We start from the raw sequence: 17,114 nt of genomic DNA on the forward strand, positions 1-17,114 counted from the left end.
TAGCTTCTTCGTGTTGCTTATCTGGATTGAATCAGTACGGTCCAGCTAATAGTAAGAGTATGAGGCGTGACCTTCATTCTGTTAATTTATGAATTCTATCTATATTTGATTAGTTAATTTACCCGTGTCTTAGTTTGATAAATTTTTTTATTTTTTTAAATTATAACATCTGTATTTTGATAAATTAAATTAAAAATAATTTTTAATAAACACAAATAATCACAAATTTATTTGATAAAATAATTTTTAAAATTTAAAAATATTATAATAAATATTAATATAAAAATTAAATTTAAATATTCATTAATATACGAAGTTATATAAGATTTTTTAATTTTGATAAATATAAATTAATTTTAAAATATTATCAATACAAATATTGATTTTTTTTATTTATTAAACGCAAAATAAGATGTTTATATTTTTTACTTCGAAAAAATTTACTAAATCAAGACTAAATTTATCTTTTTTATAATAAGCTTTTTCATACTAATATTTTTTTAATAATCAAATATATATTTTTTATTTTATTAATTAAAAAATAATTTAAATATACAATTAGTTAGTAACAATTATATTTTTACATCGATATCATAAAGTATTTGGTGTATAAATATATTTTTTAATTTTTTTTATTATAGAATGTGGGGACGGCGCTTACCGTTACTCTTCAAAATCCCTCAAATTCTGTCCCATTAAAAATTACTACATATTTGTGTAGCAGTAGCAGTTACACGAATTGTCTTTCATTCATTTATTACTATAAACTAACATGTTTTAAATCGGTAAAAATATATCAATATTTATAGTCAATTTTGTTTATTAAGAAATCATTGATTGATTGATAATGCATAAGAATTAACCTCTAAATAATTTTTGTTATCTCTCTTCTTGTACACACGTGCACGCGCATACTTTGACATGGACATATTAATATTTAATAATAACAAATCTTCATTTACCTAATGCCTATGATTATGAAGGGCTCTCTGCAAATTAGGACTCTTCTGAGTTCTGAAGTTGTTTTCTGCCCTTTGTCTGACATGACACTGATTCATTATCAAGCATATAAATTCAAACATTATTTTCACCTAAACCATTATGGGGTCTCTCTCTACGTGCTAGTGTTGAAAATAGATTTCAAACATTAATGTCTTTCAAAGTGCTCTACAAACTACAAATTAACATATGGTTAATTAATTTTGTAATCTCAAGTGTGAGTGTGTGAGAGATTGAGGGAGAGCAACTTAATTATATGTATATCCACCCCCAAATTAAATTAATAATTATGTTAAATTAATTTGGATTAGCCAAGTAGAACTAGTCAACGTTGACCAACAGCAGACTCTTAAATAGAGTTTAAATTTGTGACGGATTAGTCTTTAATTTGTCAGACTTAATACTATATTAGATGTATATTAAAAATTTATTACTTGTATAGAATATATATGAAAATATAATATATACATTAATGTGTATAATATACATTAAAGATTAGTTATATAACATATACTTTCAATATGTATGAAAATATAATATATACATTAAATATTATTGCTTATATAATTAATTTGATAACTGATTTTGAATGTGTTCATAATATATATTTTCATTAAATCAGTTAACAAAATCTCAGAAATTAACTTGGCAGGGTCTTATGATTAAGCGTGATGTGTCTTAGTCTATTGTCAATATTGAACGGAGAATTATGCAAACGCAACACCCAATATATATATATATATTTGAATATGACATGTAGGACCAGTTGCAAGGTTTCCCAGCAGAATAGCAGGGCCTATGTTACAGAGATTTAAATAAATAATATTAATAATAATTAAAAATAGAATATGGTCTTCAAAACATGATATAATAATTTCTTTTTTTTTTTTTATCTAATTTCATCTCATTTGCATCATATATCTATTTTTCAGATATATATCTACTAGACTAGTTTCTTTATTTTAAAATTTGTTATTATTTTTGGAGATATTTAATTATAGGAGAAACAAAAATGATAAAAAGAAGCCCCATTTTTGGGTGGGATACTTTAACTGAATGAGGAAAAATACAATGGTTTTTGTCTGTATGTAATGACCATTAATTGTTTCATTCATTGATTCATTTGAATTTGTCAAAATCATTCATATCCCATTTTCATGATGGATGCATTCCGTTTTGAAGGTGTGATTGGCAATGACATGAGAACACTGATCTTCTTTTTTCTTATTCTGCCCAAAAATACAAAATATGCATATATCTTCTTTGTACCATGTGGTGTTTACATTTATGGCACATGATCAATCCTCCCTAAAAGTCCAACAATTTGAGTCCAGCACGTCTTCATCCTTTACTACATGGAAAAAAGACAATGGCAATTTTGTCTTTTTACACGTTTTTGTTCAACCTCACACCTTGTTTGATGGCAAATAAATACATAAAATAATAACACCTCTTCTCTATGGTTATATTTCATTTTCTTCATGATATAATGCCACCACCAATTACATTTATTCAACCCCCACCTTACCTTAGCAACTTAACAAGCATAACATGCCTCTTATTATTAAACCATTTTTAATTATTTGTTTGGGTCTTAGTATAACATATAATAGATTAGATTAATAGAATTAATCAACCCTATAAAGTATTTTTGATCTTTTTTATCTTTTATCATATGTATATTTTCATATATAATAAATCATATCTTATTTCATGTAAAGCATCCTTAAACATGAGAATTGTTATTTGTATAATTTTACATTAGTGGGGGATTAAATTATTAACTCTCATGTATATATATATATGTGTGTGAATCTTTCAATTGATTGGTGCAACGGAGGTATAAGTTTAGAAACGCCAACTACCTTATCATCGTCATCATCTCACATTACATTCGTGAGTTAGGGGCTTTGTGGGTTTTAGGGTTAGAGTATTGAAATATGATTAGACTGTTAATTTAAAACTCTCAATGTGAATAATTTTTCTAACAAGAAATTAAACCAACGTTGAGAGGATAGTCATCAAGCCCGTAGCTCTTTGTGAATATTTGAGGCTCTTTGAAAGTGTTACATATTAATATTAACCCCCCCCCCCCTTTTCAAAATTATATGTATCGGTTAATTCTTTTCATGCACTAATAGTTATTATTACTATTCACTGATTATTTGGATTACTATCTTATATATATCACCCCAACTTGTTCTATATATTACACAAGCTGCTGAATATTAAGACATGGAAGGGTTGGCAAAATCCTAAGTGAGAAACTAAGAATAATTGAAGAGTGTGAAGGGTGATTTTGATGGCATGAAAATTCCCCTTGTGATGAAGATTCCATTGGCACCTGATCAGCTTGACCTGAATGGGAGAGCATTGAGAATTGGCCCACACTACATGATGTCAGTTATTGGACAAAGTTAGGTTCTTTTTAACGGTCGATACCTATGTTCTATCAATCGACCCCACCCTGCCACTAAAAACTAATCACCAATATTGTCTTTTATTTTCGTAACAACTACTAAGTTAGCCTAAAAACTCTAAAAACTTTTCATATGGTTGTAAAATGCTCTAAAATAAAATGGGTCATACAGATGATTTTTCAGATGCATGTACACATACACTCAAAATCAATCATTTTTTTTTTCACACCTCACTCATGAGCGCATTGAAATTCTTTTTTAGGGTAAATTATTAAAAATGCATTTGAATTATTTTATCGTAGACAAAAATATTTTTAAATTTTATTATCGATAAAAATAATTTTAAATTATTTAAAAACGTGACAAAAATATACATTCGTGAGTTAAGATATTTTACGTTAGCGAAAAAAATGATGTGACAAATAAAACTTTTTATGTGACAAATGAAATTCTAATCTATGTTACGTTTTTTCGTGAACAGAGTAAGTCTTTGATACGGCTGAATATTTTTTATACATTTTTAAATTATTTGTAAATATTTTTGTCTATAATAAAAAATTCAAAAATATTTTTGTCAATGCCAAAATAATACCGATATATTTATGGTGGTTTATCTATTTTTTATTTTGAGAAGCGCTGAATTTTCTTTTCCTCAAATTTTGTACATAGTCCCCTGATTAATTCCTCTTTCAATGTTATAATCAAGTATAATACTAGGGAGACAAAAAAAAAAAGCCTAAATTTACCTTATTTAAGATTCATTAATTCTAACAATAATTAATGAATGTTAAGAATGAAGATTTTTAAACATATTTCTTTCACTTTTCTTTTGGTTGTTTTGTAACTTATTTTATGTTTCCATTTTTTTTATTTATCTTATTTTACCCTATATATATATATACGTGGTATCATTTTCAAGCTGGAGACCTCCCTGCATCTCAAGCCGGTTCATATTCGAGCTGGAACTTTCCTTCATTTATGAAATCTCTTTTTTGAATGGTACACATGTTCGCTGCTCTTCGGTCGCTCATGTGACACTTTTCCGGATTTCTTCTTGTATGACGCTATTTTTAGGGATTTGGTACCATAGGTCATGATTACTTCAAACCCTAGCTCTAATTGTTTTCTCTCCTATTCTTCTTTTCTCCATAATAGCACATCTTGTCTATAGGGTGTGTTTGTTGGACATTGTTTCGTCGCACATGCGACCGTATTATTTAGGATTTCATGCTAGAGGTTCAAATTCTCTGGCTCCAATCAATCAAGCAGGTACATTCTTCTGCGACTTTTAGTTCCAACATTGTTTTCCTCTTTATGCTTCTTCTTTCCTTCACTGTGTTTTATTGTGATCAATTTTGGTATGTGTTACACGATTATTTCATATTTGATTGTCTAGGGTTTATGAATCGGCAATTTGTCTAGCTATTTTAAGGATTTCTGGGTTCATCTTTTTCAGGTCATTAATCAGAATTTGATGTTAATTTGATTATGGTGTCTCCTTCTGATAGCAGTTGAATTGTTGGTTGCATGTGAGTTGTGTATTTTATAAATTTTGTGGCTAGTATAATGATTCTAAAGAAGAAAGTTCTACTTATATTTTTCTTATATTTATGGATTATGGGTTCGGTTGTGTGAATCATTATCAAGGTATGGGGTTTGTACTTAATCTATTTCATGAGTAGTGATATGATTGACAGAGTTTCTCAAGCAATGTGAGTTTATAGACTCAAGTTCTGCTTTTTAGTGGTTCCTTTATATTGTAATAAAATTATTAGTTGTTCAAGTAAAGCGAATTTGATGTTTAAAGTATTTTTCTAATTCAAAACTGGTAGTCATAATATCTTTCTTGTTCTTTGTGACATTCTATGTTCGTAGAAGTTTATTGATATTAAGTTGCTGTTTTGAACATATGATAACCTAATACATTGACCAACTGTCGTTGCTATGAATAGGATGAGTATTTGGGGTAGTTGATTACTATCATTGCTATGGTCTAATGATGTGTAGGTGCATTGTATCTTGTATTGTGTGCTCTCTTTATTTTGGTGATGATTCCATTAATTCTTCATTTGTTTAATTGTTTATTTCTTTTTTTGGGGTCAGAGTTTCCTGATGTGATGAGTTCTGCATAGGTTATAGAATGGAGATGGATATGGAATAAGAGTTTTTTTTTCCCTCTATTTTCATGTTCAATTTGAATTAAAAAAAAGTGACTATGGTGCCATGAGTTTTTCTATAAAAGAATGGTTGAAAAACCACACTCAATGCAAGTATTCCACTGTCTTCTATTTTCTTTTAAGTTATGTTTATTCCACATCCTTTCTGTTTATAGCTTAAGCTATTACATAAAGTTGATTCTCCATTTTTTTTGTGCAATGCCTCCTCCATTTGATATGATTTCTAGGATGCATCCTCCTATAGAGGCATGGAGGCTGAAAGTCATGGTTCTAAAAGTTTGGGTGGTACCCTCTTTTGGTAACCATGAGTTTTCTAACTCAATGGAGTTGATTTTTTTTATGAGCATGTGAGCCCCTATTTGCTACTGTGTTAGATTTGTTATTACTTGTTACTTTGAAGTGTTCAACTTAAAGTTATAGGTTTTACTATTTTGATTTTATTTTATTTTTGTTGGATTTTTAGTCTGAAAAAATTCAAGCTACAGTTAAGAAATAACTTCTTAATAGGTTTAAGGATCATATACTTGAAGGTCAAGTTTACAGAGTGGCATACTTCATTGTTGTCTTAAATCATGGTAGTTATAAAGCAACTCATCACAATCAACACAATCATTGTGGCAGAAGAGAAAGAATATGCAAAAGAGAAAAAAATTGTGAAAATGATTGTACTTGAATTATCTTCAAAAGAGTGTGTTGATTTAGTCATTTTTAGTGATTTTTGTTGTCTTTTAATTTTATTTTTTTTGTTATTTTTTATTTCATTGTTCTTCATCTTCTGAGTTTCAATCTTACAATGCGTTGTGCATTGTTTAAGGAGTATGTTAATTAAGTAAATCATTTCTTAGCATCTGGCTATGTAGAGCAGCCTATTGTTGTCATTCAATTTGCTAAAGTCAAGTTTTTTAGGGTTACTTTATTCAATTTCTTTAAATTTTGTTATTGCTAAACCAAGTGTTGTTTTAGATGATCTTTGCTAAACTCTTTTGGTATTATTGTGTAGGTCAAATAGGTCTCCAAAATGTCATGTATGCCACTCAAATTATATTTAATCCTGATCTTTCTGAAGTTATTGATTCCAGGCAAAGGTTAGCATGGTTTATGTCACTGTTTTTTGTTTTCTTCTTTAATTCCAACCAATCTAGAGTAATATTTACATGTATTTGCATAATTTTTATGTTAGTATGATTGAGCAAGGAGTCAATGGTACTCAACCACTATTTATTGCCAATGAGGATAAAATGGTATCTTTGGAAGATGATTTCATGAGCTTGACTAGAAGATGCACTATTGAAAAGCTCCAAGATAACAATGAGGTTGACATTTATTAAGTTAGTTATATTTATGTTAAAAATAAATTAACAGAAAAAATAACAATTTTTAAATTTGTTTTATGTTTTATATTGTTAATTATTTTTTAAATGTGCATTGCCTAGAGGATTCTTTTATCATTTTTGGTATAATCAAAGGTATTATTGAAGATGTAAGTTGGTAGTATTCTACTTGTATATATGGAAAGGGTATCCATCTTTAAAATGGTGCATACTACTGTGACTTCTGTGTGAAGCATATAATTAATATTACTCTGAGGTAATAATTTTTTTCAAAATGTGATTTCAAATTGTGTTATGGCTGGTTTATACGAATAATGTTTCATCTTAATATTTATTTCGAATCATTGTTTTTTTTTTATTTCAGTATGTAGATTTAAAATTAGGTTTAATTATTCTGTTGGTCCTTATAGTTTCACAAAATTTTCAAGTAGGTCCCTATACTTTTTTCCTTTTAATTGAGTCCCTGCACCAATTTTTTTTCAATTGAGTCCCTACACTTTTTTTTTCTTTTTATTTGAGTCCCTACACTAATTTTTTTTAGTTGGGTCCCTATATAATGAAGCCAATTACTACTAAAAGGGACCTATTAAAAAAAAAAATTGGTGCAAGGACCCAATTAAAAAGAAAAAAAGTATAGGGACCTAATTGAAAATTTTGCGAAACTATAAGGACCAACAGAGTAATTAAACCTTAAAATTAAAATAACACTTGAAGATCATAGTGGTGAGGGTATTTTTGTTTTGTTTGATCATTAAGCATCTTATTTTGTTAAGAAATTCTGCGCTGACTTGTTTACTGAGGTTCAAAAAGATGCAAGTGTATGTTTTTAGTTTTGTTTTGTGTGTTGTTCAGTTTATGTGATTGTTCAGTTTTTTATAGCATATTCTTTATTCTGGCTGAGATGTGTTATTCAAATTGTGTATTTGTTTCTCTTACCTTGAAAATAGCTTATATGTGGGGATACTTATCTTCCCATCTTCCAAGGACTCATTAGAAAAAAGTTGCTGCTAAATGTTGATACCAAAAGTGTTGAGTTTGATAAAAGTTTTGGCACTTTTTGTGTTAGAAGAGTCTGTGATAATCCCACTATTATTACCATGTTTGAACTCCCTGATTATGATACAGAGTCTACTCCAAAAAAGGTTATATATACATATAAGTATTTTAAGATTGTGAAAATGTGTTATTTTTTTTTTGTTTATATTGTGGTGTACTCTTTTTATTTTTTTTTAACTCTAATTCTATATGAATAAGAGCCTGCATTACAAAAATCTGTGATATATGAAAAAGGGGATACTGATGTTAAAAAGGAATCATCAAGCACTTCTATCGAAAGTAATAAAGTCGCTGGGGAGTCTTCTGAATTTTATGTAAATTCCCAATTCTTATAGATTTTTTGGCTGAAAAATAGACTAATATTTTTGGAGAGAATGAGGTTGCTGCTGTAGTTAATGATGAAAATGAAAAATCTAAAAAAATACTAGAAAATGATACTGTTAGTGATAAACTTTCTTCTAAACTTAATATCTTGCTTAACTCACTAATGAAAGAAACTCATGTACTATTATGTAATATTTTTTTCCCTTCATATGTTTGCTAGTTTAAATGAATTTGCATTGCTTGGGTGATTTGTATACCAATTATTAATTTCTATCTCATAGGAGGTGTTGTTCCAATTTCTTGATGGATGTTTCCAATATGGAGACATGGTTATTGATGAAGATCATGTTGTTTTTTCCAAGGACAAAAGGCATTTGAATGCTGAATTTAATGAGGTGGCTAAGGATGTAAATGGCCGTAGGTCCAAGATTGTTAAAGTTGATAAAGTTTGATTTAAATTGTGCAATTCAGCTATTGTGTATAAGTGTAGGTATGTTATATAGTATATGTATAAGTGTTTAAAAAGACTTATAATTTCAAGTAGAACTTAATGTAATCATGTTGGCTGGATACTAATTTAATTTTACTTTTTTAGATTGTGTCCAACAAATAAAATTATCAGATATAAGAGTTTATTTTGTATATTGGCTCAAATAATGAGTCAAAGATCTTTATTGTCAACTCTTTCTTTTGTAACAGTGGCTTTGCTAGGGATTAGAAACAGTTTCAATGTTATAGCCTATAAGTTACATTGCATGATATGTAGTCAGATTTCAATAATTATTCAACTTATCATATATAAGATAGCCATATGTAATTTTATATATATATATATATATATATATATATATATATATATATTAATAAAATGCAACCGTTTTTATTATTATTTGTTTATTATTGTCCTACTCTAGCTATTCATGTCAGTTAGTTATAGGTTTTGAATATCATAATTTATTTTTCCTCTTTTGCCAGTTATGAAACATATGGATGGGTATATAAATATTTTGTTAGTGTGGTTCACAATTTTTGTTGCTATACTTTTTTCATTTACTTGTTATTACTTATAGAAACTTAAGAATATGGCTTTCTTTGATAAAATGAATGAGTGTTAGCTCTTTAAGTTTATTTTTAAAATTTTTGTTTGGTTTAGCATGTGTAATAAAGATGTTTTAAAATTGTGTTGGTACCAGAAAATATAGAAAAAATTCTTTAAAAAGAAAGCAAGTACAGAAGTATCAAAATACAAGAGGTCAGTATAATTTAAAGTTGATGATCTTTTTATTTTTTTTTTCAACTTTCAATGATTTTATAGTTATCAAAGTGTTTGTAATTTTTTTTTTTGTAAAATTTTAGAGATCATCGATTCCTCAATATATAATCTCTTTTTGAATGACTATTTGGGTAAACTTTATTTGTCTAACTAGATATTTGTAGTTAATATATATGTTTATAATAATTTATATGTTTATTATATATATTTTTAATGTTTCTTTATAGTTTTCTTTTTTAGAAAATTTGGTTGAAGTGTCGCAAAATCATAGTCAGAGTTCAAATTTTATATTGCCAAGTATAATTATATTGTTAAATATTTTATTTCTATTTGTTGTTAATTTTATTAAAATATATTTTAAGTTGTTTTAATTTGTATCTAATAACACATCTATTTATTGATTTATTATTATTTTTTCTCATTCGTATACTAAAAGGGTTTAAAATAATTAATTCGAACATAAAGAATTATTAGAAGTGAATAAAATAATTAATCAAAGTCTATTCTAATCATAAAGATTATGGAAAGGTTTTTGGTTATGTAGCTTGATCTAGATAATTAGTTAATTAATTAAAATTCCTAATCAAACAAAGCACCAGAGTCATTTTTTGAGCCTTTTTTAATTTAATATCCCAAACAATATTTGTAAAATAAAAAATAGAGAATAATTCTGACTGTCATTTAAAATAATTCTAATAATTTTAAACAATTACTATAAGTAATTAAACTAGCTAACATAATCCTAAAATTGTTATTTACATTATTAAAAGTGATTAAAATAACCAATTCACCTGGACAATTACTAAAAATAATTAAAATAGTTAACCTAAACCTAAACACTTACTACACGTGACTGAAATAATTAACTTAATCCTAAAATTGTTTTGAGATTGTTTAAATTATTAAAAGGGCTTAAATTAATTAATTCAAACATAAACAATTACTAGAAGTGATTAAAATAATAAATTAAAGTCTATTCTAATGATAAAGAATATGAAAAGGTTTCTGGTTATGTAGCTTGATCCAGGTAATGAGTTAATTAATTAAAATTCCTAATTAAACAAAGCACCAGATACATTTTTTGAACCTGTCATAAATTAATATCTCAATCAATATTTGTAAAATAAAAGATAAAGAATAATTTTAAAAGTAAAAAATAATTATAATAATTTTAAACAATTACTAAAAGTAATTAAAATAGCTAACATAATCCTAAAATTATTTAGTAATTGTTGTTTACATCATTAAAAGTGACTAAAATAATTAATTCAACCCAAACAATTACCAAAAGTAATTAAATAGTTAGTCTAAGCCTAAACAATTATCACACGTGACCGAAATAATTAACCTCATGCTAAATTTAATTTGTTTAGACATCGTTTAAATTACTAAAAGGATTTAAGTTAATTATTTCGAACATAAACAATTACTAGAAGTGATTAAAATAATTAATCAAAATTTATTTTGATCATAAAAAATATGGAAAAGTTCCTGGTTATGTAGCTTGATCCAGGTAACTAGTTAATTAATTAAGATTTCTAACTAAATAAATCACCAGAAGCATTTGTTGAACCTTTTTTAATTTAATATCCCAAACAATATTTGTAAACTAAAAAATAGAAAATGATTCTGAAAGTCATTTAAATTAACTAATTCAAACCTAAACAATTATTAGGAGTAATAATTACTCTATTGGTCCCTATAGTTTCGCGAAATTTTCAATTAGATCTCTATACTTTTTTTTCTTTTAATTGAGTCCTTGCACCAAATTTTTTTTTTAATTGGGTCCCTATACTTTTTTTTTCTTTTATTTAGGTCCATATACCAATTCTTTTTTTTTTTAGTTGGGTCCCTATAAAATTAAGCCAATTACTATTAAGAAGGACTTAATTGAAAAAAAAATTAGTGTGGAACCTAATTAAAAAGAAAAAAAGTATAGGGACCTAATTGAAAATTTCACGAAATTATAGGAACCAACAGAGTAATTAAACCTTAAAATAATTAATCAAAGTCTATTCTAATCATAAAGAATATGAAAATGTTCCTGAACAATCATTAAAACTTATTAATATTTAGTTAATTAATTAATCAAAGTTTATTCTACATTGGTTTATATATATATATATATATATATATATTATGTTTAATTTGCATGTTGATTTTTAAAAAATTAATTGACTTTTTATTTGATAATCTATTTTTTAGCTATTTGGTTGTCAAATATATATTTATGTTATTTTAAATCAAAATGGATGAATTAGATGAATCAAAAATATATGATCCTTCGATAAATTCATTCAATTAAGTTGGTTCTATTATTGATCATCTTCTCTTCTTGCAAAGTGAAATACAAAGTACACTTTTTTTTCTTAAATCATGTATTATTTAATAAGAGTAAAATAGAATTATTATTTAGTTAATAAAAAAAAATTCACTGTTACCTTGTGATAAAGTTTTTTTTGTCATAATTTTTTTCAAAAATTATTTATGCTCTAAAGAAAAAATTCAGTTACCATATCTTCGAAAACTTCCAGATGTGTTATATAATTTGATTAATGGACATGATAGCAAGAGTTTGTACTTTCAAAAAAATATTCGATCTTATAATACTATGTTTACTTTCACGTCTCTTGGTGGTAAGGTATTGGATTCAATCAATGATGGAAGTGATCCACCACAATTTATAATAACTGGTAAAAATTATCATCGGATTAGAAGCTTACTTTCAAATTCTAGTCAAAAACCTAAATTTGTGCAATTATATATATATGACACTCATCATGAGATAATGTGTAACACCCTACCACCCAAAATTTTACACTTAAATCGTAAAATAGAGGTGGCGAGGTATTACGACTTCTAAAAATTAAAATACATACTTATAATAGTAGAAAGAATATAATAGACTAGGAGCCTTGAAAATGGGTAAAACAAATTCGCAAAAGGAAAAGCGCCACTCTCCAGAATCAGATCAACTTGCGTGTGGGGAAAACTATAACTATCAAACGTAAGGTAATAAAAGTAGGAATAGAAAGCCAAAGGTACAAAATAACAAGCTCCTAACTCAGTCCGCGAAGTCAAGGCTGGCCGGAGAATATTTACACACACCCAAAATGTACATAAACAAAACCCTGCCTCTCCATAAACCTCTAAGAGGATAAAAAAGAATAAGTTATGCGGAGAGAAAGCTAAGTACATGTATATACATAACTGCACAACAACATAGCCTAGTAACCACTTCGCTTCAGGGGTCTAGACGCCTAATGAGATACCTCTCGACCTGCATCTGAAAAACAACAACATAGTATGGAATGAGAACCCGAGGTTCTCAGTATGGTAAAGGTACCCCGCATAGTTAATATAAAAGGTCCCGGGAAAGCCAGAGGCATTCCTAGAACTTCGACACTCAGATTTCAATTTAAGGATTCAACTAAACCAGAATTAGGTAAGTTATCTAAGGTATTCAAGTTCTGAATCTAAATTTAACCTAACATTCTACTTTCTGTCACTTCTAATCCTCTGAATCACTCGTAGGACAAACCTCTTCACACCTCCGCCAAGAGGGGTTTCTCAGAAAATATACAAATACATTTCAAGAAAGGAAAACACGGATAGAAAAGCATTTACAGCAAGTAGAACAAGTAACAGATAAGCAGTATTTAGCAGTTAAGCAAACTAAAACGACACACACTCAAACAAAGCAAAAAAATGCATATGATGCATGCCTATCCTATGGCTGATGAGTCTCATCTGTCGGTTATACAGCCAACCCGACAAGTCCTGGTAGTTAACCATTGGACAGTCCCTCTGTGCGCGTATCCCCAAGCTCAATAATATTCCATGGAGTCAAACTCCAAGCTCAAATATAATATTCCATGGAGTCACACTCCAAGCTCAATAATATAGTATTCCATGGAGTTAAACTCCAAGCTTAATAATATAGTATTCCATGGAGTCGAACTCAGAGCTCAACAATATAGTATTCCATGGAGTCGAACTCCAAGCTCAAATATAATATTTAATATATATATATATATATATATATATATATATATGCATGCCCATGGGAGAATCTGGGAGTTAAAGTGCCCGGTCACATCTTGCGACAGAGGGCAACAAATAGTCTCAAATACACAGGCCACATAATAATCTCTTTCTTTTTAAAATAACACCTCAAATCAAAACTCCAATTCTTATAGAAGTTTTGGTAGTATCTCCTCTAAAGCTCGAATTTCTGCCACCCTTCAAGGGTCCCAACTATCAAATCAAACACCTCTCAGTCCTTCAAATCATTTCCGGTAACAAATTATTTCAAAATCAAACAAATACCAATATTAAATCTTTTCCAAACCGACCCACTTCAACAGGAAATTATTAACAACAGCTAAACCACACATTTTATCCCATATGCACAATCCATCAATTAGACATTCAATTCATTCCTATCTTAAGGTCTTCTAGCCTAAATTTTCACGTGACATTAAACATTAACTACAAGAAACCAAAACCATACCTTTGTACGGAATCAAAATATTCGAAGCTCCGAAGAAACTTTTTGACTAAGCTATCGAAGAAGAAAATGTCCAGAATTGTCTATGCCTCCTAAAACTTCAGTTGGTCAAACTCAAGGGGTAGAGGAGTTATGTTACCGTCAACTTCCATCGGTCAAAAGTGGTGTCAACGTATAGAAGAGGAAGATACGATACTTTTACCGGATTAGATTTTTGATTGGAGTTACGGATTGTAAGAAATCAAAGTCGGAAGTTTGATGGATTTACAGTCTTTCGCGGTTACGTTCTTCTCTCTCCCGTTTTCTTTTTCCTTTTCTCTCGCATATGCTAATCACACACACACATATATATATATGTATGATTAATTAGCAAGCCGCCTTTGGCTTCCTTTATTAGATAAATACACTTGTATGATTAATTAGCAAGCCGCCTTTGGCTTCCTTTATTAGATAAATACACTTTATATATATATGCACAATGATAATGATAATATATATCTAAATGAGAAATATAAACTGCCTTTGATTTCCATACTTCATAATTAATAATAGTAATAATAATACTAGAAATAGTAATGATGATCATGTAATAATAATAATAATAAACGTAATAATAGTAATAATAATAGTAATGCAATGAATATGATATATATAAACTTATAATGCAATTTAATACTTACGGCAATTATATACAATGTTTATAATAATAATAATAATAATAATAATAATAATAATAATAATAATAATAATAATAATAATAATAATAATATGGATTTGATTAAATTTAAATTATTATAAAATTAGTTCAATTACTGATAATAAAAATAATTTTCTAAAAATAAGGAACTTTAATTTTATAAAATAAATTATAACTTATTTATATTTATATTTTTAAAACTGAGGGTCGCTACATAATGCAAAGAATTTTTGGGTATATGTGTTTGAAATTTTCCTATTGTGTTTTTTATGATATTTTTAATGATTTTAATGTTTATTGTATTGAATAATAGATTTATAATTGGTATCATAGAGTTTTACCATATTTTTTTTCTCTTATAATGTCTTATTAATAATTATTAACTAGTAATGATGTATCAAAAAATATGATATTTTTATTCTATGTGGTTCTTAAATATATTTTTATGGTTAACTTATATTTGTTTTAGGCAAACATCTGACATAGATAAAGAATTGATCGCTGAGTTATTGCAAATGATTGATATCCATAATGTTATAGCACAATCATTTCAAAGAGTTAGAAAATTCTATTAATATCATCCTTTTGAGATTTTCTCTTTGAAATTGTATTCCCAAAGCACAGTTGATCGAAGAACTTACAATGCTCCCTCTTGTGATGAAGTTGCTGCTTTGATTGTTGGAGATTTCGATTTCCCAGATCATGATCGTAATATTATTGTTCGATCTTCTGCTGGTCAATTGCAACGTATTTATGAAACTCATTCTTTGTATTGGCCATTACAATATCCATTGTTATTTTCATGTGGTGAGGATGGTTACCAGTTGAATATTCTTTATCGAGGTGTACAACATACATATGTTCCTGGAAAAAGAACAAGAGTTTCTCTAAAGAAGTTCATATGTTTTCGTTTGCAAATTAGGGAGCAAGAAGATGGAATTATTTATAAGTGTAGACGATTATTTCAACAATTTGTTGTTGATTGTTTCACAATGATTGAGTCTCAAAGGTTGTATGAAATTAGAAAGAAGCAAAGTACAATTAGAGGAGAGGTTCTTCAAAGAATAGAAGAGGCTAAGCGTCATGGTGATGATGAAGCTTCTTCTATTGGGACACGAGTTATTTTGCCTTCTTCCTTCACTGGTGGTAGACATTATATGTTAAACCATTGTCAAGATGTTATGGCAATTTGTAAACATTTTGGTTATCCAGATTTATTCCTTACTCTAACATGTAATCCAAATTGGCCTGAATTTCAGTGATTTACAGAGAGTGAGAGAATTCTTACTGCTGATCATCATGATAACTCTTGTCATGTTTTTCATGCTAAGATGAAGTGTCTTCTAAATGATCTTAAAGAAGGTGTTTTTTTGGGCCTTTTAATGCAGGTATATAATTTCATAATTAGCATTTCAATTTTGGTATAGTATTTTCAAACATATATTTATTTGACTTCTGTAAAAACTTTTTATATTTTGTAGGTATATATACTATTGAGTTCCAAAAAAGAGATTTACCACATGCATATATGTTACTTTGGCTTAATGGGGAAAGCAACTTACAAAGTGTTGAAATTGTTGATGAATTGATTTGTGCAGCTACGAAATTCCCAAAAATTTCCAAATCTTTATAATGTTACTAAGTATATGATCCATGGGCCTTGTGGTAGACTTAGACCAAGTTCTCCTTGTATGAAGGATGGTAAGTGCTCAAAATTTTATTCGAAAAGATTTGTTGATCAAACAAGGTTTGATGAAGATGGTTATCTAATATATAAACATCATAATATGGGTGTTACAATGAAGATCAATGATGTTGATATTGACAACAGATTTGTTGTCCCTTATAATCCATTATTGTTAATGAAATATCAAGTTCATATAAATCTTGAATTTTGCAACAACTAACAATAATATAATTATATATAAATAACCAATAGCAAAAATTAGAAACGTAAGTAAAATTCAGTCCATAAGTCAGGTTGAACCCAAAATCCAAAAGTCACCATTAAATCAAACATATTCCTAATATTAGACTCAAGTCTCTCCTTCAACCCTCACTCAGACTCATCCCTCTCCACTCTTTTCCTCACCACCTGTAAGTCCCTCCACATTCGCAATCCTTGCCTCACGCGTTCCCTTCATCATAGTGGCAGTGGCTGTCGTTCATCGTCGTCGCCTAGCAATCGGACTTCGAAGTCGTGGTCCTCCAACACTTCGCATCCACTGTCATTCTTCGAGGTTCAATCAGCCCAGCAAACCGTCTCATTGCTCCACATCCTTCACGGCGCACTCTGGATCCGTGCACGTCGAATGTAGATGTCTATG

General features: G+C 28.3%; 1 protein-coding gene across 1 annotated transcript; it reads left to right on the top strand.

Moving 5' to 3' along the window:
- Window positions 1–4,522: 4,522 nt before the first annotated feature.
- Window positions 4,523–8,773, top strand: LOC148578330 (uncharacterized). The gene is made up of 4 exons (XM_088501714.1): window positions 4,523–4,688; window positions 6,597–6,681; window positions 6,777–6,909; window positions 8,589–8,773. The coding sequence occupies exons 1-4, from the start codon at window positions 4,622–4,624 to the stop codon at window positions 8,757–8,759; spliced, it is 456 nt and encodes a 151-aa protein (XP_088357840.1). The 5' UTR covers window positions 4,523–4,621; the 3' UTR covers window positions 8,760–8,773.
- Window positions 8,774–17,114: the final 8,341 nt, after the last annotated feature.

The sequence above is a fragment of the Arachis ipaensis genome, chromosome B1, assembly GCF_059453495.1.
Source record: "Arachis ipaensis isolate K30076 ecotype BB chromosome B1, ASM5945349v1, whole genome shotgun sequence".
Lineage (NCBI taxonomy): Eukaryota > Viridiplantae > Streptophyta > Magnoliopsida > Fabales > Fabaceae > Arachis > Arachis ipaensis.

Coding starts and splice junctions, on each gene's coding strand:
- LOC148578330 (XM_088501714.1), top strand. CDS start 4,622: ATGCGACCGTATTATTTAGGATTTCATGCTAGAGGTTCAAATTCTCTG. Junction 4,689..6,596: donor GGCTCCAATCAATCAAGCAG/GTACATTCTTCT, acceptor ATTATTGTGTAG/GTCAAATAGGTCTCCAAAAT. Junction 6,682..6,776: donor GTTATTGATTCCAGGCAAAG/GTTAGCATGGTT, acceptor TTTTTATGTTAG/TATGATTGAGCAAGGAGTCA.